This window comes from Lactuca virosa, chromosome 6, assembly GCF_052849685.1.
Source record: "Lactuca virosa cultivar CGN04683 chromosome 6, Lactuca_virosa_CGN04683_v6, whole genome shotgun sequence".
NCBI lineage: Eukaryota > Viridiplantae > Streptophyta > Magnoliopsida > Asterales > Asteraceae > Lactuca > Lactuca virosa.
The window spans coordinates 51392017-51419114 of record NC_136431.1 but is presented as its reverse complement, the minus strand read 5'-3'; the positions used below and the strand labels follow the sequence as shown (position 1 = coordinate 51419114).

Genomic DNA, 27098 nt, shown 5'->3' with positions numbered 1-27098 from the left:
TTAGTACTGTTTACGATAATTCTGAAAATGTTGGCAATGCATATTAAAATGTTGTGAAAATTGAAGTGTGTTTGTACTTTTTGATTTGAAACTCGAACTACACAAATTTGGGACTAACATGAGATTGGTACCGCAAGCCTGAGATGACACCATTACACGTATACCCTTAAAAAGTTCGATATATAATTCTTTTTTTTTGGCCCCAAATGATTATGGTGCTACACGGTTCAGTCTGGTTTTGATATTGAGCTCATCCCTACAAAAAAAAAGCTACATATTTGACACAAATTTTTTATTTAGTTGAAACAAGAGGCTACGTATAATGGTTTGTATTCACTCATATAAAAAAAATCAGATAGTTGATTCCTCATCACTTAGATCATGTACTTGAATGTCAGCAGATCTTCGTAAGATGCACTTCCATTTCTTCATCTTAATTTTTTCACGAACAAGATGAATCATTGACAACAAAAGGGCCGATACCATCGACACACCACTGATCAGAAAGAGACCTCTAAGCCCATAAATATCCAATATTTTTGGCGAAGGAGAAGAAAAATCTGTTGACATCACTGCAGATTGATGCTTTAACCATTTATCTTCGAATGCTTTCAATGTGCCATCTTCGCGCATCTTCGCTATTTGAGTCGACATCTCTCTTGCCAAGGTAGAACCTTTTTGGAACGCCTATAAATATAGCTAAATGAGACTTGGAATGGGATTGATGTGGAGTTATATATAGAAGAACCCGAGAGAAACGGACTATATACATGTTACAGCCTCTAACAAAGTCCTCTCGAGGCATGTAATGTTGCAAGCATGACATATGTACACACTGAAGTGTTCAGCATAGAACCAAATATTAACGTTAATAGAACAATAGAACCACATGAAAATAAGTATGTTCATTCCTGAACATTAGGAATCTTCATAACTGAACATACATTGTGAACGTTTGTCATTTCCGTATGGTTCTACAATTTTTATTTGGTTCTATGTTGAACCAACGCTATATATACGTATAGAGTTATACTATAATAAAGAACACTCACAAAGCCAAAACCGTTGGTGGTTGATGCTGTTTTGATCAAGGAGAAGTCAGCAGCCGAATACAATGCAAGGTTTGATTTGATATAGGGGATCTCAGCAACGACTACATCTACGCCTCCACTTGTTAACACTCTAGCGTAATCCTTGGCTGTATATATTTTCGACAAATTGGCATTGAAAACTTTCTGTTTGTCAAAGGCAACTCCCCCTAGGGGCGAAAGACCTTCGAGTCCAGTAGAGATATCCTTCATTCCAATTTGTTGTAACGTTAAAACTGAACTCAACGTTGCAGTGTAACTTGACGTGAGCACAAGCACTACGAGAACCCAAACAATAAACACAAATCTTGATAGATTATTTTGCAGCTTCTCCCCTGCAGTTTCCAATTACCAAGTCATTTTTCAAACACTCTAATGTATTTCAAAAAGATGAAGATCGAAATAATTCATAAAAAGATGAAATCTTCAAACTGAGATTAGAGAATAGAGTTTGAGAGCTTACTGTGAGCATAAACAAGGGTGGAAAAGGCAAACCAAAGGGATGTTCCTAGTTGCTGTCTTCGTGAACCTTGAAATTCTTCATTTGTAGGATGTTCGATAAACCAAATGACAAACCCCAAAAAGAGAAAGAAACAAGCACTTGTGATCCAAAGACCATTACTAAAAGGATCTAAGAAGATCCACATGCTCTTCTTGGCGTTTCGGGCTACTGTGGCTGTTCCCAGATCAGAGAAGGGCAATGTGAAGTCGACATAGATAGATCTATTTGCTGTGATTGTGAAATCACCAACCGCAGCATCATATTCCTGATACAATCCGACATCACATCAGATAACTTCTTTGGCTAAATTCATGTCGTTGTACAAAATATCCCACAGTTTTGCATGAAAAAGGCACATACCTTACGCATGATTTTGTCGATTACAGCACTGTAAGTTATATCCCTATGATTGAATGGAGTAACATCAACCTCTACTCCATAGCCTAAGGCGTTAAAAGCTGCAGTGAAAACATCCCCAGAGAAGCCGCTGACAGACGATAGATTTGTTCTTGGATCAACATTCAGTTTTGCTAAATTCGGGAATCTACTCGAACTTGGAAACATAATTCTCAGCTTCTTGCCATTAGTTTGTAGCGACCTACGCTTTGGTAGGATTGTAGTCCCTCCTGGCCACATGATACTTTCCAGGCCATGATTGGAATAGGAATTTGGTTTCTCTATTTCTTTAACAAACTCACCAGTAGTCATCAAGAACCCGAGTCTCCTATCACCTTTACCGATAACATTTACAACTTCCATGGCTTTGGAGATGCTTCTCCCATTCACAAGCTTGAACTCACCACCTAAACCATGGAAAGTAATGCTTAACATATGATTTAGAAGTGATACGCCATTAATAGCATTCGAGTTGTCTTTTGAAGCTAATTCTGAAGTTTGTTCCCTCTCAACAGCCATGGCTAGTGCATAAACTGCATCATATGCCCATATACCATTATAATCAAGCTCTTTGAACTCGATATAAGGGTTCAAAGTATAATGTTCCTTTCTCAATTTCGAAACTAAGTTGTGAAGCTCCCTTGATGCTGGAAAATACGATTTGAAACCCACAACTCCTTGCATTGATTTGATTGCTTCGGAATCCATGGAATCCAACAAGTTGGTAGTCTTACTTGTTAGGATCCACATGTATCCTTCACTCATCATGCCCAGCTCTTTTGCCCTTAAGAAGAGATAAGCCGCAAGAGAAGGCGGCAAATGCACGATAAACACCATGGTTTGAATAGTTTGAAGCTTACGAAGCTCTTCCCTGACTTGTTCATTGCTGGCAGAGGTTGACATTAGGATAGTATAAGTAACGTATATATATTTCTTTTGAAACGCACTAACCATATATGTAGCCATTTCTCTCCCATTTGCAGTGTCTACAACTATCAAGATCACATTCGTGGTTTTATAAGATTCCAGCATCGAAGCAATGCCGTTGAACTGAGTAGTTTCATCTTGTGCGATTTGAAGAAGATAAGGGCTATGATTTGAAAAAGGACTAGTTGAAAATGAAAGAGCTGGCATGTTAGCCTTGTGTTCTAAAACATCCAAGAATCTTGCTTCGATTGATTCTGGACCAATTATCGCTTGCAATTCAGTGTTTTCCAAAAGATCTAGAGCTGAATGTCCATGAGCAATACATTAGTATTTAAAAATAGATTAAGCTTTACGATTACAGAATAAAAAATAGTAAGAACAAAAAAGCACCAGCAGACAAGGCACGAAGTGGTTCTCCTTTGGTATCCCTGGTCTTGAAAACGATCCTTGTTCTGTAGTGAGGATTGGCTGCGTAAAAGTCAGAGATAGCCATGATAATACAACGATAGACGACCTTCCCTACTGATGATTCCATGTCAAGAATCACTCCCACCTGTATATAAGATGGGTCTTCATGTGCTGTTGAAAGACTATGAAATTCAAGTAGCATCAATATCAGAACTGGAAATAACCTGCAAATGGCCATTAAAACACAAAGTTTAAGTTTCCTGCAACTCTTCGGATCATCAGGGATGACACTGGAACATTTTTTATAAGTGAAGAAAAAGGTCCTGTCAGAACAAGAACCTTAACAAGTAGGAGTACTATATGATTTCATGACAGCTGATTATTTGACATTCGATTTGAAGTTATGACGGCCGCCATGATAATATTGACATTGACTAAACTCGATAAAACTGGCCAGTCGTTCTTTTCTCTAAGACCATCACACTGGACTTTTTTCAAAAGAATGTCAAGTCTCTTGCAAATGTTCAACTCAGCTTTGTATTTGCATGTGCTGCAACGACAGGTGTAAAAAATGGCCCATAACTTAATAGACAAAGAATTTTGTTGATAATTAGTTTTTTAAGGTGCGATGTAGCGGAAGCTGGAAAGCCGGAAACCTTACAAATAAGGATCATAACAATAATAATATTTATGATATCTAACTAAACGAAAAATAACATATACTAGTAGTTTATTAAATTATTACGTTCTATCAAATATAGTTTATTAAATTATTATGGATTTGATTGTCTATAAAAATGAATATAAAACCAAAAAGCTTTATGACAATATATTAAAAAAAAACATATTTCATAACAATATAATTTTTTAAAGTCCGACAATACGTGAAACCGAGACAAATTTATACACAGAAGTAGTGGCGGATTTAAGAAGGCTGTAGTGGGCACACGCCCCCTATGGTTTAAAAAAATTTACATACAAATATGCATTTTTTCCAACTAAAATTATTATTTTTACATAGAGTGCCTCCAATATTTTAAAATTCTGGATTCGCCGGTATATATATACCATGATCAAATCAAATGAAAACATTTCTTTTTTCGAGAACATCGAGGACAATTCTCAACCATTCATTTTAAAAAAATAATTATTCTTTATTAATTGGATAATTTACTTTTACTATATTATTATTTAGAAAAAAAAAATACCCCAACCAGTCCAACCACCCACCCACTTAATTAATTTATCAAACACCACTTGACATAGCTCCACCAAGGCTACCGGACCGCCGAAGACCGTCAGCCGCCGTACCACCGTTGGACCGTCGGACCACCGCCGAAACGTTGTTTCTCTGCTTTCTACGAATCAGATTCACATCCTCTTCTACTCTAAACCGCCTACCATATATAGTTTCACCATATTTTGTTCTCGATCTCCAAAAAATAGATAACGAATCCGGAGAAGTCTCCACCGGAATCAAATACTGTCGCACCAGAGGTAAGATTGGGGAAATCTGACCGCCTCATTTCTATTTTCGGAGTTGAAAAACAAGTGTCAGACCGTTCAATCGATCTTACGAGGGTTCTATGTCTCGATCGACGACCGTATCAGTCGATCTCGCTTTTACCGGCCACCAGCTCCTTCCGCCCCTCCTCTTCTTGAACTGCCTCCTTGAACCACCTCCTCTGAATCAGCTGGACAAGCATCTCATAAGAAACCACCTTTTCAGAAGCACCTCCTTGTATCGTCTTCGATATAGCTTTCAACGGCCATCTGGTGTGTAACACCTCAAATTTTAGCCCAAAATTTTTCATTTTTAATTTACCAAAATTAAGGTTTCACAAGTTAAGTTATCAAATACACAATTATCCAAAACAACCGGTATCGCAAATATCAGAGTTCATAAATTGTCCCAGTAGTAAATCTCCCAGCAAGTGTGTACAATCATACATTCGCCTTACTGTGGTCCTCGGAAGTACTTGTCATATATAAATCAACAACTGTAAGCACGGAGCTTAGTGAGTTCCCCAAAACACCACGTACAACACATCATAAATAAACAGTTATGGGTTATTAGCAACCCTAGGGACTATCAGCAGCCATAGTGGGCTAAAAGCATGCCCTGTGGGTTATCAGCAACCTTGGAGATTATCAGCAGTCTAGTGGGCTAATAGCACGTCCTGTGGGTTATCAGGAACCCTTAAGACTATCAGCAGTCTCAGTGGGCTACCAGCACGTCCTGTGGGTTATCAGCAACCGTGGAGACTATCAGCAGTCTAAGTAACAACATAACACAGTAATAACAGCTAGACCCTGCTGGTCATCACCGATACAACTATTCTACCACACATGTAAGAATAAGTGAGGAAACTCACTTGATACTGATGACAAGTAAATCTCACACCTGAACTGCCGGACCTAGACTCCGCCTAATCAACAAAATAATTAACCCTAATTAATAATTAAGGTCTAAAACTTAACTACCGAGTCCAAATCCCATAACTAAATCCTCCAAGGGCAAAAAGACTATTTTGCCCTTCTTAAGGTCCAAAACCATAAATCTTAACCAAAGGTCAAAAGTCAACGAAGTCAAATGCCCCAGCGCGTACACTGGCCGTACATTTCTTTACGCGGGGTGTGCAACGCAATCAGACCCTATCGGGGGCACAACCGGCTACGCGGGGCGTAGCCAGGAGTACACCTGACGTACTCTGTCTACTTCTACTTCACCAACTTTATGTCTTAATTCCTTAAGACAACTAACCCAACCTCAGATCTGACTATTCTAAGATGTCTTAACCCATAAAGTTGTTGGCTTTAAGCCTTTGCATGGCTAGGAAGGAACCAATGCAAAAATCTTTAATTTCTAACATACTCTAAGCTACTTTACTCATGCATGAGCCAAAAGGAATGATCAAGCAACCATCTTTATGAATCTATAGGTCCTAAAATGCATGAAAGGACAACTACAATTCCCTGGAGTGCTCCAAACTCATAAAGGTCCAATCTTGGGGACAAAAGTTCATAAAACTTCAACAATGAAGATCTAGTGGAAGCTTATCAAGATATAGACTTTATACCTGAAAATGATGCACAAAGAGGAAAGGTTTCTGGATCTACAAGCTTACTAGCACCCACTCCTTCTTCTCTAGTCTCCTTCTTCAACTAAAAGCACCAAGACCACTAAAAAAGGTTGCAAAAACTCACACAAGCAACTCAAACTCAGAATTAGGGCTTAGGGAGGGTATGGTGGCTGATAAGGATGATCAAATGGGGACATCATGTTCTTTAAATAGGGAGCAACCCTTAAAAATTAGGGTTTGAACTCTTGGCTAGTACGCCTGTCATACCACACGTACGCCCAGTGTACTAGCTGATCATCCGCGATCCTAAGTTGCATGAGTATGTTGCGTGTACTCTTAAGTACGCCCAGTGTACGAGAACAATGCAAGCCTTTTTCTTCAAGGGACCAATTGTGCAACTTTGAAAAAGATACAAGAAATAATAAAAATACCTGATATTAAGATGTTACAATTCTCACCCACTAGAATTAGACGTCGCCCTCGAAGTATTCTTCAGGAAGCAGTTCAGGATATTGCTCACGCATTTCGGACTCGGGTTCCCACGTCCACTCCGAACCTCTCTGGTGTTCCACTGAACTTTGACCAAGTTCACTACCTTGTTCCTCAAGGTCTTCATTTTCCGGTTTATAATTGCCACCGACTTCTCAACGTAGTTCAGACGATCATTGATCTGAATGTCCTTCAAAGGGACCACAACTGTCTCGTCAGCCATACACTTTCTCAGCTGGGAAACATGGAAAGTATCATGAATCTGTATCAACTCCTCCGGTAGCTCCAACCGGTAAGCCACCTTGCCCACACGGGTCAAAACTCGGAAAGGGCCAATGAACATGGGGCCCAACTTGCCATGCTTCCTGAAACGGATAACACCCTTCCAGGGAGACACCTTCAGAAGCACTAAATCCCCCAACTAAAACTCTAGCTCAGAGCGTCGCCGATCCACATAACTCTTCTGGCAGCTCTGAGCTATCAACAATCTCTGTCTAACCTATTCTATAAGCTCAATCGTCTTGAACACTACCTCCATGCTCCCCATGACCCTCTGCCCCACCTCGTCCCAACAAATAGGAGTCTGACATCTCCTTCCATATAGGAGCTCGAATGGGGGCATACCGATACTGGCATGATGGTTGTGGTTATAAGAAAACTTAGCCAACGGAAGATAGGAGTCCCGATTCCCACCAAAATAAATGACACAGGCACACAACATATCCTCGAGCGTCTAAATAGTCCGTTCGCTCTGCCCGTCCGTCTACGGATGGTATGCGGTACTGAAGTGTAGCCGGGTACCCAACTCCTCGTGAAATCTCTTCCAGAACCTGGAAGTAAAGCGCACATCCCGGTCCGACACAATAGACGTTGGCACCCCATGCCGAACCACTACCTCTCGAAATTAAATCTCGGCCAACTTTTCTGCAAAAGAGTTCTCACTAATAATTAAGAAGTGAGCATTGTTCATCAAACGATCCACTATCACCCAAATAGTGTCAATACCCCTTGCAGTCCTCGGCAACTTTGTAATAAAGTCCATGGTGATTTGTTCCCACTTCCATAAGGGAACCTCTAGAGGCTGCAACTTTCCATGAGGGCGATGGTGCTCAGCCTTGACCTTCTGGCAGGTCAAACATCGCTCTACAAACCATGCCAGATCTCTCTTCAAACATGGACACCATGAATTGTGCTTCAGTTCGAGATACATCTTGGTAGCCCCTAGGTGGATGGAAAATCTCGATTTGTGGGCCTCCGTCATCAAAATCCATCGTCCCCACCCCCATACGGTACCTAGACCCGCCCATGAAGGGTCAAAAGTCCTCGTCTGTTAATATCAAAGACTAAAATATGACCGATCACCCACTCACTTTTTCGATTTTCCTCTTTTATGGCCTCCGACTGCACTTCCTTGATGATCTCTAAGACTAGAGTCATCACGGTCATCCTCAAGCACACATCTCATATCAGGGCACTCGCCGTCCTCCGGTTCAAGGTGCCGGCCACCACATTGGCCTTGCCCAAGTGATACAAGATCTCATAGTCATAGTCTTTCACTAAATCCAATCACCTCCTTTGCCTCATATTCAGGTTAGGCTGATCCATAAGATATCCCAGGCTCTTATGGTCCGTGTACATGGTACACCGAACACCATAGAGATAGTGGCACAAAATCTTGAGGGCAAAAACCACCGCCCCCAACTCCAAATCATGCGTGGGATACTTCACTTCGTGAGGCTTTAGCTGTATCGAAAGTGTATGCTATCACATTCCCCCTCTGCATCACAGTAGACTACAAAGTCCTTAACTCCCTCAGGGAGGGCAAGTACCGGTGCCTCACACAATTTCTGGAAATAGTCTCAAATGATCCCTGCTGATCAGCCCCCAACTAAAAGCAACATCCTTCATTGTCAACCTGGTGAGAGGAATAACAATCTTGGAGAAGTCTTTTATAAATCTCTGATAATAACCCGCCAATCCGGGGAAGCTTCGAATCTCAGATGGAGATCTCGACACTTCCCACTGCATCACCGCCTCTATCTTGGTTGGGTCGACCAAGATACCGTTCTGATTGACGAGGTGTCCCAAAAATTGAACCTCGCGCAACTAGAAGTCACACATAGAGAACTTGGCGTATATCCTCTCCATCCTCAAAACCCCAAGAACCTCTGGTAAATGCTCCTCATGTTGTTCCCTATCCTTCAAATAGGCAAGAATGTCATCAATTAAAATGATCACTGATCTATCCAACATAGGCCTGCACACCCGGTTCATGAGATCCATGAATGTCACCGGTATATTAGTGAGCCCAAAAGGCATCACCACGAACTCGTAATGCCCATAGCGAGAGTTCAGAAGGCCGTCTTCTGAATATCATCCTCTCTCACCATCATTTGATGATAGCCGGACCTCAAATTGATCTTGGAAAACCAAGATGCCCATTGAATTTGGTCAAAAATATCATCAATCCTTGATAATGGGTAACGGTTTTTCACCGTCAACTTGTTCAAATCCCAGTAATCGATGCACATCCGGTGTGAATCATCCTTCTTTCTAGAAAAAAAAAGGATCGGTTTTCCCCAAGGAGACTTGCTCGTCCGAATAAACCTCTTTCCTAACAACTCCTGAAGCTGAGAGGATAACTCCTACATCTCAGGAGGTGCAAGACGGTACGGTACTTTGGCGATCGGTGCTGCACCTAGAATCAGATCGATCCGAAACTCCACTTGCCTCTTAGGAGGCACACCCGGTTCTGAGAGGAAAACCCGGTAACTCCTCGGGAAAATCACGTACCACTGCAACATCAGTAATAGAGGTCGATCCCTTCTCCTCAACCCGAGTATCCACTATATATGCCAGATAACCCATACACTCATGCTACAAACTCTGTCTTGCCTTGGCGGCAGAACATAAGGCTGATCCCGATCTAGTACCCTCACTGTAGATAGTCATCACTCCCCCACTAGGGTCTCAAACTGTCATTAACTGACGCTCACAGTCAATCAGAGCCCCAAACGGGCTCAACCAATCTATACTCACGATCGCACAGACATCTCCCATCGCGATAGGGATAAGATCTATCGAATAACCAACGCCGAAGATCTCTAATACACATCGTCGGTAGATATCAGTAGCAGAGACTGGACGCTCATCAGGTATCGAGAATCTCAAGGGTCTGCTCAAGGTCTCTCGCATAATACTAAAACCGCGAAAAAATGATGACGACATGAACGATTGACTCACACCCGAGTCAAACATCACAAGCGCAGACACATAATTCACAAGAAAAGTACCTACACAACCGATAATATAAGCAACATACATAAATCAATAGATATATAAAGAACACATACCAACCATGACGTTTGGAGCTGCACGAGCCTCCTCTGCTGTCCACTGAAATGCTCTCCCTCAAGCCCTCGGTGCCTCGACCTTCCCCTGCCGGCCATCAGTAATACGTAGGGTCGCGGGGGTCAGAGTCTGAACCACGACGTGACTTGTTGTTCGCCACAGCGTGGTGATAGGGGTCTTCGGGATAATAGTGGAGCTGGTCGGAATTTTTTTGTCAGAGAGTAGCCATGACATGGCCATAAGTTGGCAACGACGTGGTGACCGTTGCCCGCTAACTTTTTCATATGGTTGGCTTTTGGTGAGCTGAGTAGTTTTAGATGGTGGTCTAAGGTTTGACCTTGAATGTTTCATTAGGTGGTGTGTAGCACCAGCTTGCCATCTATGAGAGATTTAGTACTTTCGACTGCATTGGTGAGGTGAGTCTTCTCACTATACTTTGTAGGATGCTACATTTTCTTTATGACTCTTGCATGTATGTTGGGTGGGGCCCGTTATGTTTGTGGGTGGGGTCGTTATGTATGTTGGGTGGGGCCCGTGATGCATGTAGGGTGGGACACGTTATGTGAGCTGGGCGGGGCCCGTTATGCCATTTAGGTGGGGGCCTTTATGTTTGTGGGCAGGGACCGTATGGTTATGTGGTATTTTGGGGAACTCACTAAGCTTTGTGCTTACATTTTTATGTTTAAAATTTTCAGGTACTTCTGGTCCCAAAGGGCGCAGCTTTATCTCACTGCATCCCTTGGAGATTTCCGCACTATCTATGTTATGACTTTACTCTTATGTATTGGGAATTACATTATACTATAATGATCTTATGGAATGACTGAATGAATGGTTTTGATTGATGGAAAAATGAATTTTTTACCTTGCATTTTTGGGACCTTACAAGTTGGTATCAGAACCTTGGTTTGAGGGATTCATGCACACTTCATAGTATATCTGAATTCAAACTGAGGAATAATAAAATCTTTTAAAACAATCGATCTTCTAAAGAGGTTTATGTAAAGAAAGGGGTGCGATGCATGCAATAAGCCGAGCTCAAGTAAGTGATTCACAAAATACCCACACATTAATGTTATGTTTTAGTATGCTATTATATGAGTTGCATGCTAGTATAGGGCTAAGGATCTGCTTAAGGTTGCATGATAGAAAGAGATGCATTATATATATATATATATATATATATATATATATATATATATATGTGTATATATATATATATATATATATATATATATATATATATATATATATATATATATATATATATATGTGTGTGTGTGTGTGTTATTTAATTAGAAGCCTTATAGTTGATGTTAATACTGAACGTTATGTGATGAATGCATTAGGGTGGTACATAGTAAAGACTACATAGCCGTAGATCGTTTGATTCAACCTTATTGCCTTTTCTTGTTTGATGAAGGACTTATGGTATAGACATTTATTTGAACGTCTATTATATTGCAATTATGTATAACCTACATTCATTAGATGATTGTCGGTGTCAACAGAGACTTTCTCAGTACATCTGGAGAGAGGAATCGTAAGAGAGCCTAGGAAGTATCATAGTATGATCATGTACATTGTTTAGAGATGTAGACTTATGTGGATAGTCATAGAGGAGTGACTTAGAAGATTTGGGACGACTCATGAGGAAAGTATGGATAGGTGTGGAAGGTAGTCTGGGACCGTACTACTAAAAGAACAGTATCACTCTAATCAAGGGAAGTCAAGAAGATTCTAGGGAGCTTGTAGTGTGAGAGATTCCTTGAGTATGTTTTGACCCTTCTGTTGTTTTTCAGAATGGTGGTAGCAAATCGTAATGAAGGCGATTCTGGTTCTGGTTCAGGCTCATGTGTTGGACCTAGTGATGCTAAGCTACGTGGGTTATCATGTCTGAGATTTCATGGGGCTATCCTTGAGGCGACCCTTGTCATGTTCGGGATGATTAAGGAGGGGATACTAGAGTTTATGGAGGAGCGTTTGGGGGCCTTTCGTATGGAGCTGGCTGCCAATCAGTTCAGGCCCCGTGTTCTCACCTTTTGTGAGTTCCGTGCTTGTGGGGATTCTGAGTTCTTTGGTAAGAAGGGACCTAATGTCAGTAGGCGTTGGATTGTAGACATATAGAGTGCCTATCAGACAAGTTTCTGCACTGAGGGGTCAAAGGTTAGATTTGAGGCTTGTCTTTTGAGGGATAGGGCTCGTGACTGCTGGGAGGAGGTAGGTCAAGCTTTGGGAGTAGTGGTTGTCGAAGCTATGACCTGGAAGGACTTTGTTACTAGGTTTAAGGCACAGTTCATGCATACTATCAAGGTTCAAAAACTAGCAAGGAAGTTTCAGGACCCTTGTTAGATAATAGAGACTATGGCAGAGATTATCTCCAAATTTAGAGAGAGAGAGAGAGAGCTTTGCTGGTTCTAAAGTATGTTGCAGATGAGAAGATGAAGAAGACGTGGTTTCATGACATGCTGAGGGATATATTAGGGAGTTTGTTAGTATTTTTAGCTGCCAGATTTTAGAGAAGATGATTGACAGAGCATGTGAGTGAGAGATTAGGTTGGAGCTTCAAACGAATCAGAAGATCGCTCATATTCAAATAGCAGAGGGCTAAACGAAGAAGCACAAAAAGTTTGACTGTAAATCTAGAGGCATCAGGGCCGTAGCTGTTGTAGCAAGTGTGTAAAGGCACATGAAGGTAGTTGCCGAGAGAAGGGAGGAAGCTTCTTTAATTGCAGTCGGACTGGAATCGTCAGTAGAGATTGCACTCGCAGAGCATTGATATGCTTCCACTGCAATTAGACGGACCATAAGAAGGTCGAATATCCGAAATAGTCGAAAAGAGCGGAGGATGCACCCTCTCTAACTACTTTGAGGATCACCGATGGCCATCAGGGCAATACATAGGCTCCTATGGTAAAGCGCAGAGCTTTTCAGTTGACGACCGAGGAGGCCAGAGTAGCGCTAGATGTTGTCGATGGTATGCATTTCTATTTACATATTGGTATTTCATTATATGTGTTTAGGTTTGTTCATGTTGTGATTAGGGATGTTCCTAGTCATTGGTATGCTTGCTCTTATCCTTTTTATTCGGGTGCTACTTGATCATTTGTGTCTCTTACCCTTAACAAGAAGTTTGATGTTGTTCCAGGGGCGTAGAATTTTCCTCTAGAGTTAGAGATCGCTGACATCCGCACTGTGAGTGCTTTGAGTGACCACCAAGACTTTGTATTAGAGATGTTTCGTGTTCTATTCCCTATTGATCTCGTTACTATTTCTCTAAGAAGGGAGAGGATCATTATGGGTATGGATCGGTTGAGTTGGTTTGGGGCTATGATCGACTGCGAGCATCAGCTAGTGATATTTTGAACCTCAAGTGGGGGAGAATTGATCATTCATAGTGAATGAGCAAGAGGCGGTCCAACCATTTGTTCAACTGCGAGAGTAGGAGGTATTTTCAACACAAACGTTTAGGGTTTTTAGCGTATTTTTTTGATACTCGGCACTAGGGGAAGAAGTCTGTTGATGATTTACCTATCGTTTGGGATTTTTCTGCCGTGTTTCCTAAGGATTTGTTGGGAGTGCCTCCTGAGAGGCAGGTGGAGTTTCAGATTGAACTAGTTCCGGGTGCGGCTCTGATAGCCAAGATACTCTATCGTTTTGCACAACCTGAGATGCAAGAGTTATCCACACATCTTCAGGAGCTGATGGGCAAGGGGTTCATCATGACGAGTAGTTCTCCTTGGTGAGATCCCATTTTGTTTGTGAAGAAGAAGGACGAGTACCATTGGATGTGTATCGACTATAGGGAGTTGAATAAGTTGACGATGAAGAACTGTTATTCACTCCCAAGGATCGACAATTATTTGATCAGCTTCAAGGTGCATCTGGGTTTTTCAAGATTGATTTGAGATTAGGTTATCATTAGATGAGGGTTAGAGATTAGTATGTTTAGAAGACGGCCTTCAGGACTCGCTATGGCTATTATGAGTTTGTGGTGATGCCTTTTGGGTTCAACAACACACCGACCATGTTCATGGACCTCATGAACTGGTTTTGCATGTCGATGTTGGATCAACTGGTGATTGGGTTTACCGATGATATCTTGGCCTATTCAAAGACAAATAAGCCACATGAAGAGCATCTGGGATAGGTTCTTGAGACTTTAAAGAGTGAGCGACTTTACGTAAATTTCTCCGAATGTGAGTTTTGGTTGCACGAGGTGTATTTATTGGGTCACATTGTCAACCAGAATGATATATTGGTTGATTCGGCCAAGATCGAGGTTGTGATGTCCATCTGAGATTCGGAGCTTCCTGGATTTAGAAGGGTATTATTGTAGATTCATCTGAGATTTCTCCAAGATCGCAGTTCCTTTGACACGGTTGATGAAGAAGAATGTAACTTTTCTATGGGGGCATGAGAAGCAGATGACATTTGATACTTTCGGACTGAAGCTATGCGATACTCGGATACTGACCCTTCCCAAGGGTGTGAATGATTTTGTAGTTTACTATGATGCATCAATTATGGGTTTAGGTGAAATACTCATGCAGAGGGGCCATGTGATCACATACACTTCGAAGCAGTTGAAGCCCCATAATGCAAATTATCCTACTCATGATCTAGAGTTGGGGGTGGTGTTTTTCTCCCTCAAGATTTGACGGTACTACTTGTATGAGGTCCAATGTACCATCTACACGGATCATAAGAGTTTGAGATATTTGATGGATCAGCCAATCCTGAATATGAGACAATGCAGGTGGTTGGATGTGGTGAAGGATTATGATTGTGATATTCTGTATCGTCTTGGGAAGGCCAACGTAGTGGTCGATGCCTTGAGTCGCAAGGCAACTAGTGTTCCTATCAGAGACCTATTCTTGAGGATGAGTATCACTTCACCACTGCTGGATTTGATCAAAGAGGCGCAAATCGAGGGGTTGAAGGAAGAGAATCGAAAGATAGAGAAGACCAGGGGTCTGATTTCTACATTTATCAGAGATATTCGAGATTTGTTGACTAAGTGTGGTAGAGTGTGGGTTCTTATTTTTGGTGGGGTTCGACAGACATTGTTGGAAGAAGTGCACAAGTCAAAGTTTTCGATCCATCTGGGCGCTACGAAGATGTATAAGGATCTGAGACTTAGCTAGTGGTGGCCTTGTAAGAAGATGGAGTTAGCTTGGTATGTGGAGCGGTGCTTAATTAGACGGAAAGTCATTGCCAAACACCAAAGACCCCATGACAAGATGCAACCGTTAGTCATCCCTATGTGGAAATGGGAGGAGATCACTATGGATTTCATCACTAAGTTGCCAAGGACGACATGTGGGGTTGATTCGATCTGGGTTATTGTCGACAGGTTGAACATGAGCGCCCACTTCATCCCGATTCAGGAGAGTTCATCTGCCGAGAAGTTAGCCGAGATCTACATTAAGGAGGTGGTTGCATAACATGGAGTTGCATTTTCTGTTGATTCCGACCGTGATGTCCGTTTTACTTCTAGGTTCTGGAGGAAGTTCCGCGAGGAGTTGTGTACTTGATTGCTTTTCAGTACTGCTTACCACCCATAAACTGATGGTAAGAGTGAGTAGACCATTCAGACCCTTGAGGATATGCTTCGTGCATATGTGTTGGATTTTGGTGGGAACTGGGATACCTTCCTTCTGTTAGCTGAGTTCTCCTACAACAAAAGCTATCACGCCAACATTGGTATGCCTCCCTTTGAGTTGCCTTATAGGAGAAAGTGTAGGACCCTGATTTGCTAGGGTGACGTTAGTTAGCGAGTGATGGGGAGCATTGACGTAGTGCTCAAGACTACGAAGTTGATATAGCAAGTGCATGGTAAATTGCATACCATACAGAGCAAACATAAGAGTTATGATGACTGTCACAGTTTCGATATTGAGTTCCAGGTTGGGGATTTCGTGCTTCTGAAGGTGTCACCATGGAAAGATGTTATCTGGTTCTGGAATCGGGGCAAGTTGGGCCCCAAATACATCACTCCTTACAAGGTTATTTCCCGGGTGGTAAAGGTTGCTTGTTGATTGGATCTTCCTATGGAGCTTAGTCAGATCTACAACACCTTTCATGTTTCCTAGTTGCGGAAGTGTGTAGGTTATGATTCTGCAGTGGTACCCTTGGATGACATTCACGTTGATGAGAGACTGAATTATATAGATTGACCGATTATTATTGACAGAAAGACGAAGACCTTGCACAACAAGGTGGTGGGTTTGGTCAAAGTGGAATGACAACACTAGAAGGGTTCTGAATGGACTTGGGAACCCGATGAGGAGATGAGAGAGCACTACCCCGAGTTATTTGAAGCAATGGATTTCGAGGATGAATCTGATTCAAATGGGGGAGAGTTGTAACATCCGGTTTTCAGGTATAAGTTTTGAGGCTTAAATCTTGAGGAATTTTGGTGGCCATGGCGTGGCAACAAATTTTTAGGCCGTGATCATTTTAAGTTTCCACGACCTGCTCATTTATTGGTCATGGCGTGGCGATGACCCATGCACAGACCCTAATTTTTTGGGTTTAAGACCATATTTAAAGGATGTGATGGCTTGGGTTTCATCCACCCTCATCCTTTATTACCCTCTAAATACAGAAATCAAACCATAACCCATAGATTCCTCATTTGAGGTCATTTTGGTGTTCTTGGTGCTCTTAGAAGGGAGAAGAAGAACCTTGTGGTGAAGGGAACCTCTTGCCAAGCTTAGGGATTTCATTTGAGCAACTTTTAGACCTCTGTAAGTCTTCTTTTTCGTATCTTGATGGTTGTTTTCTTATAGGCTTAGGATTTAAGCACTTTTGGTCCTTTTGGTGAAGTTTGAATGGTTGGTTACCATAAAGTTTTCAACTTTATGGGTCTTGGGAGTCCCAAATGCCTTATATGTTTCAGTTCTTAACTCTTGTGAAGTTTTAGTGCCATGCATAAAGTTGGACTCTATTTCTTCCCCTTTTGACCTATTTGAGTAACGGACATGCATGGGTCATGCTTGTCTATAAAGTTTGGATTTTTATGAACCTTTAGGGTCCCAAGAAGCCATCTTGAAAGTTTGAGCAAAGGGCTTAACATATTAATAACTTAATCAGTTAGGTTGTCTTCAGTCAGAAACCACGACGTGGTAACCGTTGACCGTTAACTTTTTTACCTGGTTGGCTTTTGGTCAACTGAGTAGTTTCAGAAGGTGGTCTAAGGTTTGACCTTGAATGTTTCATTAGGTGTTGTGTAGCACCAACTTACCGTCTGTGTGAGTTTTGGTGCTTTCGGACTATGTTAGTGTGGTGAGTCTTCTCACTATATTGTGTACGATGCTAGACTGTCGTTGTGACTCTTACATATATGTTTGACAAGGCCTGTTATGTTTGTGGGCGAAGCTCGTTATGTATGTTTGGCGGGGCCCGTGATACATGTAAGGCAGGCCCGTTATGTTTGTGGGCAGGCCCAGATGATTATGTGGTATTGTGGGAACTGTCTAAGCTTTGTGATTATGATTTTATGTTTAAATGTTTGAGGTACTTCTGGTTCCAAAGAGAAATGTCCGACTAGATCGCACCGCATTCCTTGAAGATTTCCGCACTATCTATTTTTTGACTTACTCTGATTATCTTTTGAAATGATTCAATGAATTGTTTTGGTTGATGGAAAAATGAAATTTTTACCTTTCAATTACATGGACATATTGTTCTTGTTTGAACCTAAGAGTACGAGACAATGTGTATTGAGATAATTGCCAACCATTAGTATTTTTTTTCTTCGACCGATTACCTAAATTATAACCACGTTTGAGAATAGTCTAAAAATGGTCATGGAGTCGCCATGAAAGACCAAGGAAGCAAATCTCCTCACGATCTTCATTCACTTTTCGTAGTTTTCAAAACACACGGAAGATTCATATTTCATATGCTAATCATCCTGTCCAACACAAAAAATGATCAATTTCTCTTTATAAATACGCAAACCATATACCATTTCCTATATCTATCAAGAAATTAAACTCGTAAAAGAACTTATCACCCTCAAGATTCTCCAAAATTCGCCAACAATGGCTACCAAAACCCTCCACTTTCTTTTGGTTCCCCACATAGGTCCTGGCCATACTATTCCCATGATCGACATGGCCAAACTCCTTGCAAAACAACCGAACGTAATGGTGACAATCGCTACCACACCCCTCAACGCCATCCGATACGGTGTCACCAAAGCCGAAATCCCCTTCCGATACCTTGAACTCCCATTTCCGACAGCTGAGGCTGGACTACCTGAAGGATGCGAAATGACAGATAAGATCCCTAGTGTGGATTTAATCCCAAACTTTTTAGCCGCCATTGACATGCTTCAGCAAAAGCTCGAAGAACGTTTCGGGATGCTAAAACCTCGCCCAAACTGTATCATATCCGATAAGTACATGTCTTGGACAGGTGATTTCGCTGATAAGCATCAAATTCCCAGAATCATGTTTGACGGAATGAGTTGCTTTAACGAACTCTGTTACAACAATCTGTATGTATCCAAGGTGTTCGACGGTTTGCCTGACTCACAACCCTTCGTAGTCCCTGGTTTACCTGACAAGATCGAGCTTACAAGAAACCAACTCCCACCGGAGTTCAATCCCAGCTCCATTGACACAAGTGCCTTCCGTCAACGTGCTAGAGATGCAGAGGTGAAAGCTTACGGAGTTGTAATCAATAGTTTTGAAGAGTTAGAACAAGAATACGTTCACGAGTACAAGAAATTAAGAAAAGGTAAAGTCTGGTGTATTGGGCCATTGTCGCTCTCCCTTAACAATGATTCTGAGAAATCTCAAAGAGGAAACGTAAGCTCAATCAACGAAGACCAATGTCTAAAATGGTTAGATTCTCAAAAACCCGAATCTGTTATTTATTCTTGTTTTGGTAGTCTTGTTCGTGTTAACACCCCACAACTAATCGAGCTTGGGTTAGCCCTAGAAGCATCAAATCACCCATTCATTTGGGTGATTAGATCTGATACTAGAGAGAAAGAAGTCGAGGAATGGCTTTCAGAAAGTGGATTTGAAGAAAGGGTTAAAGATCGAGGGTTAATCATCAGAGGCTGGGCCCCACAAGTGCTAATTTTGTCTCACCCTTCAGTTGGAGGATTCCTGACTCATTGTGGATGGAATTCAACTCTGGAATCAGTGTGTGCTGGTATTCCGATGATCACATGGCCTCAATTTGCAGAGCAATTTATTAATGAGAAACTGGTGGTGCAGGTTTTGGGGACGGGAGTGAGTGTTGGTGTGGATTCTGTTGTTCATGTTGGGGAAGAAGATAGGTTTGGGGTCAAAGTGAAGAGAGAGGGTGTTCAGAAGGCTATTGAGAAAGTAATGGAATGTGGAATTGAAGGAATTCAAAGAAGGAATAAAGCAAAAGAGATTGGAAAGATGGCGAATGATGCTATAAAGGAGGGAGGGTCATCGGATTTGAACTTGAGACTACTAATACAAGACATATTGCACTATGCAAATGCAAGAAACTAAGAGCATATTTAATTATTTTACACAAAATTTACATTAAATTGGTATAAAAGATAGAGTGGATTATAATTTTAGGCCATGTGGTTTGTAAATGGAGTATTAATTTATAGAATTAAGAATATGTATACTTTATGATAAGCTAATAGTACTTGTTTAGTATAAATAAGGGATAATGACTTAAAAAGGTAACATATTTTTTGATTTGTACATATTTAGTTATTGAATTTTTTGTCCATATTTTCCCATTGAACTTGTTGAACCGTTCAAAAAACATCTTTATGGCCTGGACGTTTAGCCGGTTTCCGACGTATTTGATAGTTCCGGCGAGGCTCCGGTCATCTTCTTCGTCGAGGCTCCGGCGTTCATGATTTTTCCGGCGAAGGTGAACACACATACATAAACATCTGTTTTAGATTCATAGTTTTTATTATCTCTTTCCTCTCTTTTCTCATGAACTCCAATAAACAAGATTTGTTACATAAACATCAAATATGTTCTCTTTTCTCATGAGCTGAACACATAAAATCGACTTAAAAAAAAGAGAGAAGAGAGAAGTGTATGTGTGTTGTTCCAAAATCAAGCATGAACACATACATAGATCTGAAAATCGCTCCAAAGCTTGAAGATCATTTGATTTCAGATATGATATTCAAGCATGAACACATATACACAAACACTTCTGGAGCTCGTTTGATTTAAGATCTGAAAATCGTTCCAAAGCTTTTAGGAAGAAGATGAACACCATGAAGGAGATGGGTGGTGCTCCAGGGGTCGAGTGTCGCATCTCGGGGAATAAACCCATAAATTATTTGAGTTCTTCATCTTGACGTCTATTTTCAGATCTGACGAAGAACATAAACACACACACATGACCACACACTAATTTCATAACCCATGTGTCTAGAACAAAATATATTCAAGAACCGGTGAAGAACTCAAATTTGCAGATCTGATGAAGGAGTCGGATTTGCAAATCTAATGAAGATTTTCAAGAACCCATTTCATATAGGTGTTTAATTTGCCGAAGTAGTCGGATTTCTTGTGTGGATGCGCTAAAAAAACTCATTTGTATGTCTGACTTCTTGTACATGTTTGCAAATGGGGTGTGTTTGTGCATATGCATTTGTCTGAAGAACAAACCCAGAAAAAGATGAACACGAACACACACACACACACACTCAGAAATCGTTTTTGTGTGTTTGTTTTATGGATGAACACGGTTTTTGGGTTCATCACAATTTCTGAGTTCATCATGATTTCTGATGAAGATAACATGAATCAAGTTTTGATTTTCATCGCAATTCTTTGTCTCAGATCTGATGCTTTAATAGATTTCAAAAATCTAGATCTGATGTATGCGTGTTCTTAATCTGAAAATCAAAATATGAGTGTGATGTGTGTTACGGATCTGGAAATCGAAACATTGCTTGTGTGCGTTACAACTTGCCAGAAAAAACTTTGTTGGTTGGAGAAGATGTCCGGAGCCATGTCGGAGAAGGTGACCGGAGCGCCGTCGGAACTATCAAATACGTCGGAAATCGGCTAAACCTCCGATAGCAGGTCATAAGGATGTTTTTTGAACAGTTCAACAAGTTTAATAGGAAAATATAGACAAAAAAAAAATACTCAGTGACTAAATGTGTATAAATCAAAAAATATGTTACCCTTTTAAGTCACTATCCCTATAAATAATTTCATATTTTTCCAATATGGTTGTAAACTTGATTGTTTCCATTATGATGTTTCCTTTTGGCTTGGTTGAAGTTTATTTCAAATTTTGAGCATGCATCATCTTTTTAATATACGTCTTGGTTGATTGGTTCGAATGGCCACTCACACAAACATTGATATCGTTAGAAGCCTAGTGGTTAGAGAGTGAAATTTTATAGTGAGGTTTTGGGTTCAACATACATCTACACTCTCCCATTATTACTGCTGTATGGCATGGGTTGAATGTGATGTCGGATCGTGAGCTACGATTTACTTTTTTTTAACCTCACAAGTACCATTGTTTGAAACTTTGGCTTAATCTTTGTTGTTATATCAATCTCCCTAACCGGTTAGAAGGAATCCATCCCTCCCCTCTTAACCCACATGCCACTTAGGTGACACATTAGTTTTTCCCCCTCACTTCCATCTTTCTCAATCCATAATATGAAAATCCATCACTTTGATCCCTCACAACCCAACCCAGACAATTTTATTTTTATTTTTGAATTGAAAATTTAGTAATTTAATTTTAAATAAATAAAGCTAAAATTAAAAAAAAAATAACATTTCATTAAAAACATACTAATACAAATGTAAATTCAAATCTTAAAATCCTAAAATGATAATTAAAATAAATTAGTTATCTAGAGGGTATATAGGCAAGCTCAATGTGATCAGCAAAATTTGAGCGAACCCGTGGTGAGTTTTCGTGCTGTGCAATTCCAGGATCATATCTTCATTTACTTCTACCTCGGTAATGAGATCGGTATATTAAACCAAACTAATGCAGGTGGTACAAGCGCTAGTAGGGATGTAAGTATAATGAAATCAATGACAAATATTCCGATATTATCCAACAACTCGAAATTGGACTAAATTTGCACACATGTAAAATGATCCGATTAAGAGAACTCATCGTTTTTCCATGACGAGTAGTGTTTTTCGGCAATTCTTGATCATTTAGGGTCTCAAAAACATGTTTTTCACTTTTTATTTTTATGTAATGTTCTGAACTTGAGGTACATTTTAATTTATCAAAGCTTGACTTTTAGAAGTCGCCACGGCATGGTGTAGGATCACCACGATGTGACGAGTCATTTTTGAGTTGCGAGTTGGTTTGAAACGCTAGGGCATGGCAGATATAGGCCACGACGTGGCCGTTGTTGATGGCTAAACCCTACATTTATGGGCTTTGCGCCCTATTAAAAGGAATTAGGAGGCTAGGGATTGCTCACCCTCAGCCTCCATCAGCCTCCTAAAATTATGAAAAAACCCTAATCTCCTTCCTCCATTATTGAAGCCCCTTTTTGTGTTCTTGGAAGTCTTCTGAAGGAAGAAGAAAGAAGAATTGACCAACATTCAACAAACAAGTCTTCATTCTCATGCTAGCACTCTTCTGGACCTTTTTAAGTGTCCAAGACTCGATTTTTATCATGATAGGTTGCTAGATCTTGATTTTTGTCCCTACTCTTCATATTTTAGTTAGTTGGAGTGGTGATGTATCATAACGTTTGCAACTTTATGAATCTCTGGATAATTTAGTATGATTATGGTTTTGGATCTGAAGTATAGATGAGTTTTTGAGCCATGCATGTGATTTTTATGGAAAACCCGTATTTTGAGTCTTTATGACTTCAAGACATGCATTTAGTATAGATGAGTTTTAGAGCCACGCATGTGATTTTTATCAAAAACCCTAATTTTGACTCTTTACGACTTCAAGGCCTTCATTAGACATGCATGTCCATAAAACACCGACTTTTATGATGGTTTTGGTATTAGAAACCCTTCTAGAGTAAATGAGATAAGGACTTTCTGGAATACATGCTTAATGGGTGAATCCATGTCTTATTTAGCCTCTTTGGAACTTAGGGTTTGAGATTTTGACCTTTTGGGTGGTCTTAATGGATAAAGTTGGAAACTTTATCCTTCTAGACCATGTTTCAGACTAGATCTGAGCTTTGGAGCTCTAAGAATCGAAGAAAACGGGTTAACCCATTAAGTTGTTCGAAACCCAGTGCCCACAGTGTGACGACTGGGAAAATCGTGAATATCTCTAAGTATGAGGGCCACAACATGGTAATGGATGGCTACAACGTGGCGGTTGACTAAAGTCAACATTGACTATTGACTTTGACTGTTGACTTTTGGTCAAAAACCTAGTTTTGGAAGAAGAGATAAGGTATTATTTGGTATGACTATATAGGTAGAGCGTAGCATCAGTATTTTGGCAGTGAGAGTAGTTGCAGTTGAGCATTGAGTGAGAGGTGAGTCTTCTTACCGTACTTGTGTGTCGAAGGCACCAAGCCGGCCCAACTGGATTGTGTTATGTAGGATGCTAGCTGTCTTTGAGACTCTTGCATGTATGATTGGGTTGAAAGAAACCCTAGGGTTGTGCCCATGTTTATATGAGTGGGTTGAAAGATACCCCAGGGCTGGACCCATGTATGTATGATTGGGTTGAGACATACCCCAGAGCTGGGACCATGATAGTATGATGGGTTGGAATATACCCTAGGGCTGGGTCCAGTTATATGTATGGTATGTGGTACTTTGGGGAACTCACTAAGCTTTGTGCTTATAGTTTATGTTTATGGTTTCAAGTACTTACGGTACGAAAGGGAAGGGCCCAGTGTAATGGCACAACACCCCCCTCATGATTCCACACTTTTGATTATTTTTACTCTTATGATTTTGATACTTTGTATTAAGTGGACTTTGAGACATATGATGTATGTAATTGATGATTTTAAAAACGTAAATTTTTATCACTGTTTATTGGGATGTTAAAAGTTGGCATCAGAGCCTTGGTTTGAGGGATTTGGGCACACATTCGGGTGTGTCAGAACTCAAACCGAGGAATTGATAACTTTTGAAAATAAAAATGAATTTTTCTATAAGGATTTTTACAAAGAAAAAGGGATGTGATGCATGCAATCATCCGAGCTTAAGTAAGTGGTTCCCAAAATACCCATACCCATGTGTTATGATTAGTATGTCTGATATGTGAATTGCATGCCAGAGTAGGGCTAAGGATACCTTCAGGAATCGTATTATATAGTTTCCTGATTTGTGTGATGCCTTATAACCTAGGAGGATTGGATTCTATGTGTTACTTGAAATTGATATCGGCTCAGTTAATTGCTAAATGTATGCTTTAAAAGTTGTATACGATTAGGTTTATATAGCCCTAGAATGATCGATTTGCCTCATTTCATGTTCCTTGTTTGGTTGTGGGCTTAGGGTAGAATAATTATTCAACAGTATATGTGATCTCATTTTGTGTACAACTTGCATGCATAAGGCAACCAACAGTGTTGGTTGAGATTCTCAATATTATAGGGCGGTCGAGTTGAGAATTCCCAAGAGTGCCTAGGAAATTCCATAGTGGGATATGTATGTTGATTAGTATACGAATGGTGTATATTGATTTAGTGGGGTAACTTAGAGGATTCAGGATGGTTCTTGAGGAAAGTACAGATAGGTGTGGAAGGTATTATTGGGCCCATACTACTGGAAGCACACGATTTGAACTCGAGTCAAGGACGGTCTCGAAAATTCTTAAGGGCCTGTAGAGTGGAAGTATCCTCGAGATTATGTTAATCGTTTGTATGTTTGAATTTCAGTTGAGTATGGTTTCCACTCGAGGATGAGCTTCTGGATATGGTTCTATCATTGGTGTTGAACCAATGGATGAGCGGTTACGAGAGTTTATCACATCAAAGATCACTCGTCGTATCATGGAGGCCACCCCTGTGATTTTCGGTACCATCAAGGAGGGGATTATGGAGCTTTTGGATGAGTGACTCTGGAGCCTTCGGGCAGAGCTCGCTGTGGGTCAGATAAGAGCACGAACTCCCTCGTTTTAGGAGTTCAAGGCTTGTGGAGCTCCGGAGTTCTTTGCGGCTAAGGACCCCATTGCCAGCCGCCGATGGATCGCTGAGATGGAGAATGATCATCAAACGAGCTTCTGCCCTGAAGGGGTAAAGGTGGGGTTTACCTCATGCCTTCTGAGAAACCAAGCCCATGACTGTTGGGAGGAGGCGGTCGTTCATTGAGATCTGAGACGGTGGTGTCCATGACTTGTGAGGAGTTTGTTATGAGATTTCATAAGGAGTTTGCACCATCAATTGAGGTGTAGCAGTTGGTGAGGAAGTTTTAGGACCTTCACCAGACTACTGAGACTGTGGCGAAGATCACCGCCAAGTTCTGTGAGAGGGATCTGTTAGTTTTCCAGTATTCCGCGGATGAGGAGATGAAGAAGACGAGATACCATGACATGTTGAGGGATGATATCAGGGAGTTTGTGAGCTTATTGGGGTGTAAGACCCTTAATGACATGATTTCGATACCTCGGGAACGAGAGATTGAGATGGAGCTTCGGATGAAGCGCAAGACAGAGCAGGTACAGACAGCGGTGGGCCAGGAAAAGAGGCCCAAGTCTTCTGATTCACACACTAGGGGCAAGCAGGGTCGGAGTCGATGTGGAAAGCCGCATGGTGGGGCATTTCAAGCAGTGGGTTCGGGTTGTTTTAGATGTGGACAGAAGGGCCATATGAGTAGGAACTGCCCCTAGGGTGCACTGATTTGCTTCCACTGTACCCAGACCAGCCATAAGAAGGACTATTGTCCGAGGCTGATAGGAGGAGCAGTAACGACGTCTGCACTGACCACCTTGAGGATCACCGATGGCCCCAGGGCAAGGCGGAGGCACCTATGGTGAAGAGTAGGGCATTTCAGCTTACGGCTGAGGAGGCGAGAGCTGCACCAAATGTGGTCACTGGTATGTTTATTATCTTATACCTTACTATTTGTTTTTTATGCTTATGCTTTATCTGACCATGTATAGGGACTTTCTTAGTCAACGGTATGACTGATCATGTCATATTCGATTCGGGTTCAACCCTAACCTTTGTATCTCTTGGGCTTAGCAAGAAGTTTAGTGATGCTCCCGGGATTCTGGATTATCCGTTGGAGGTAGAGATTTATGATGATCGTTCAGTGAGTGCTTGGAGGGTTCATCGAGGGTGTGTTCTAAACCTGTTCAGCGAGAGATATTCTAATGAATTTTTTCCGATTCCTCTGCGAGGGGCAAAGGTTATATAGGGATGAATTGGTTGGGTCCTAATGGGGAAATGATTGATTGTGAGCACCAGCTAGTGAGAGTTCGAACCCCAAGTGGGGCAAAACTGGTTATTCATGGCGAGGGAACTCCACATGGACTGACCCTCTGTTCAGTTACAAGGGCCATGAGATATCTTCAGCAAGGTTGTTTTGGTTTTTTGGCTTATTTGGCAGATACTCAGGTTAGGGGCACAAAGACATTGAGTGAGGTGTCTATCGTTCGGGATTTCCCTGATGTGTTTCCTAAAAATTTACCTGGAGTGGCTTCTGAGAGGCAGGTTGAGTTCCAGATCGATTTGGTTCCCAGTGCAGCTTTGATAGCCAAAGCGATGTATCATTTAGCACCTCCGGAGATGCAAGAGTTGTTGTTGCAGCTGCAGGAGCTACTAGACAAGGTGTTTATCACACCGAGTAGTCCACCATGGGGTGCACCGATCCTGTTCGTGAAAAAGAAGGATGACTCACACAAGATGTGCATTGACTACCGGGAGTTGAATAAGCTAACGGTGAAGAACTT

At 41.1% G+C, this 27098-nt stretch overlaps 1 protein-coding gene and 1 pseudogene across 1 annotated transcript; one reads left to right on the top strand and one right to left on the bottom strand.

Annotated features, from left to right (window-relative positions):
- Window positions 1-351: 351 nt before the first annotated feature.
- On the bottom strand, window positions 352-3448 carry LOC145121527 (glutamate receptor 1.2-like). Its single transcript, XM_079057258.1, has 5 exons — window positions 3304-3448; window positions 1951-3215; window positions 1552-1855; window positions 1053-1423; window positions 352-687 (listed from the first exon to the last, which is right to left on the bottom strand). The coding sequence occupies exons 1-5, from the start codon at window positions 3446-3448 to the stop codon at window positions 352-354; spliced, it is 2421 nt and encodes an 806-aa protein (XP_078913384.1).
- A 14597-nt stretch (window positions 3449-18045) lies between these two features.
- LOC145120938 (UDP-glycosyltransferase 73C4 pseudogene) lies at window positions 18046-19881 on the top strand (annotated as a pseudogene).
- The last annotated feature ends 7217 nt before the right edge of the window (window positions 19882-27098 follow it).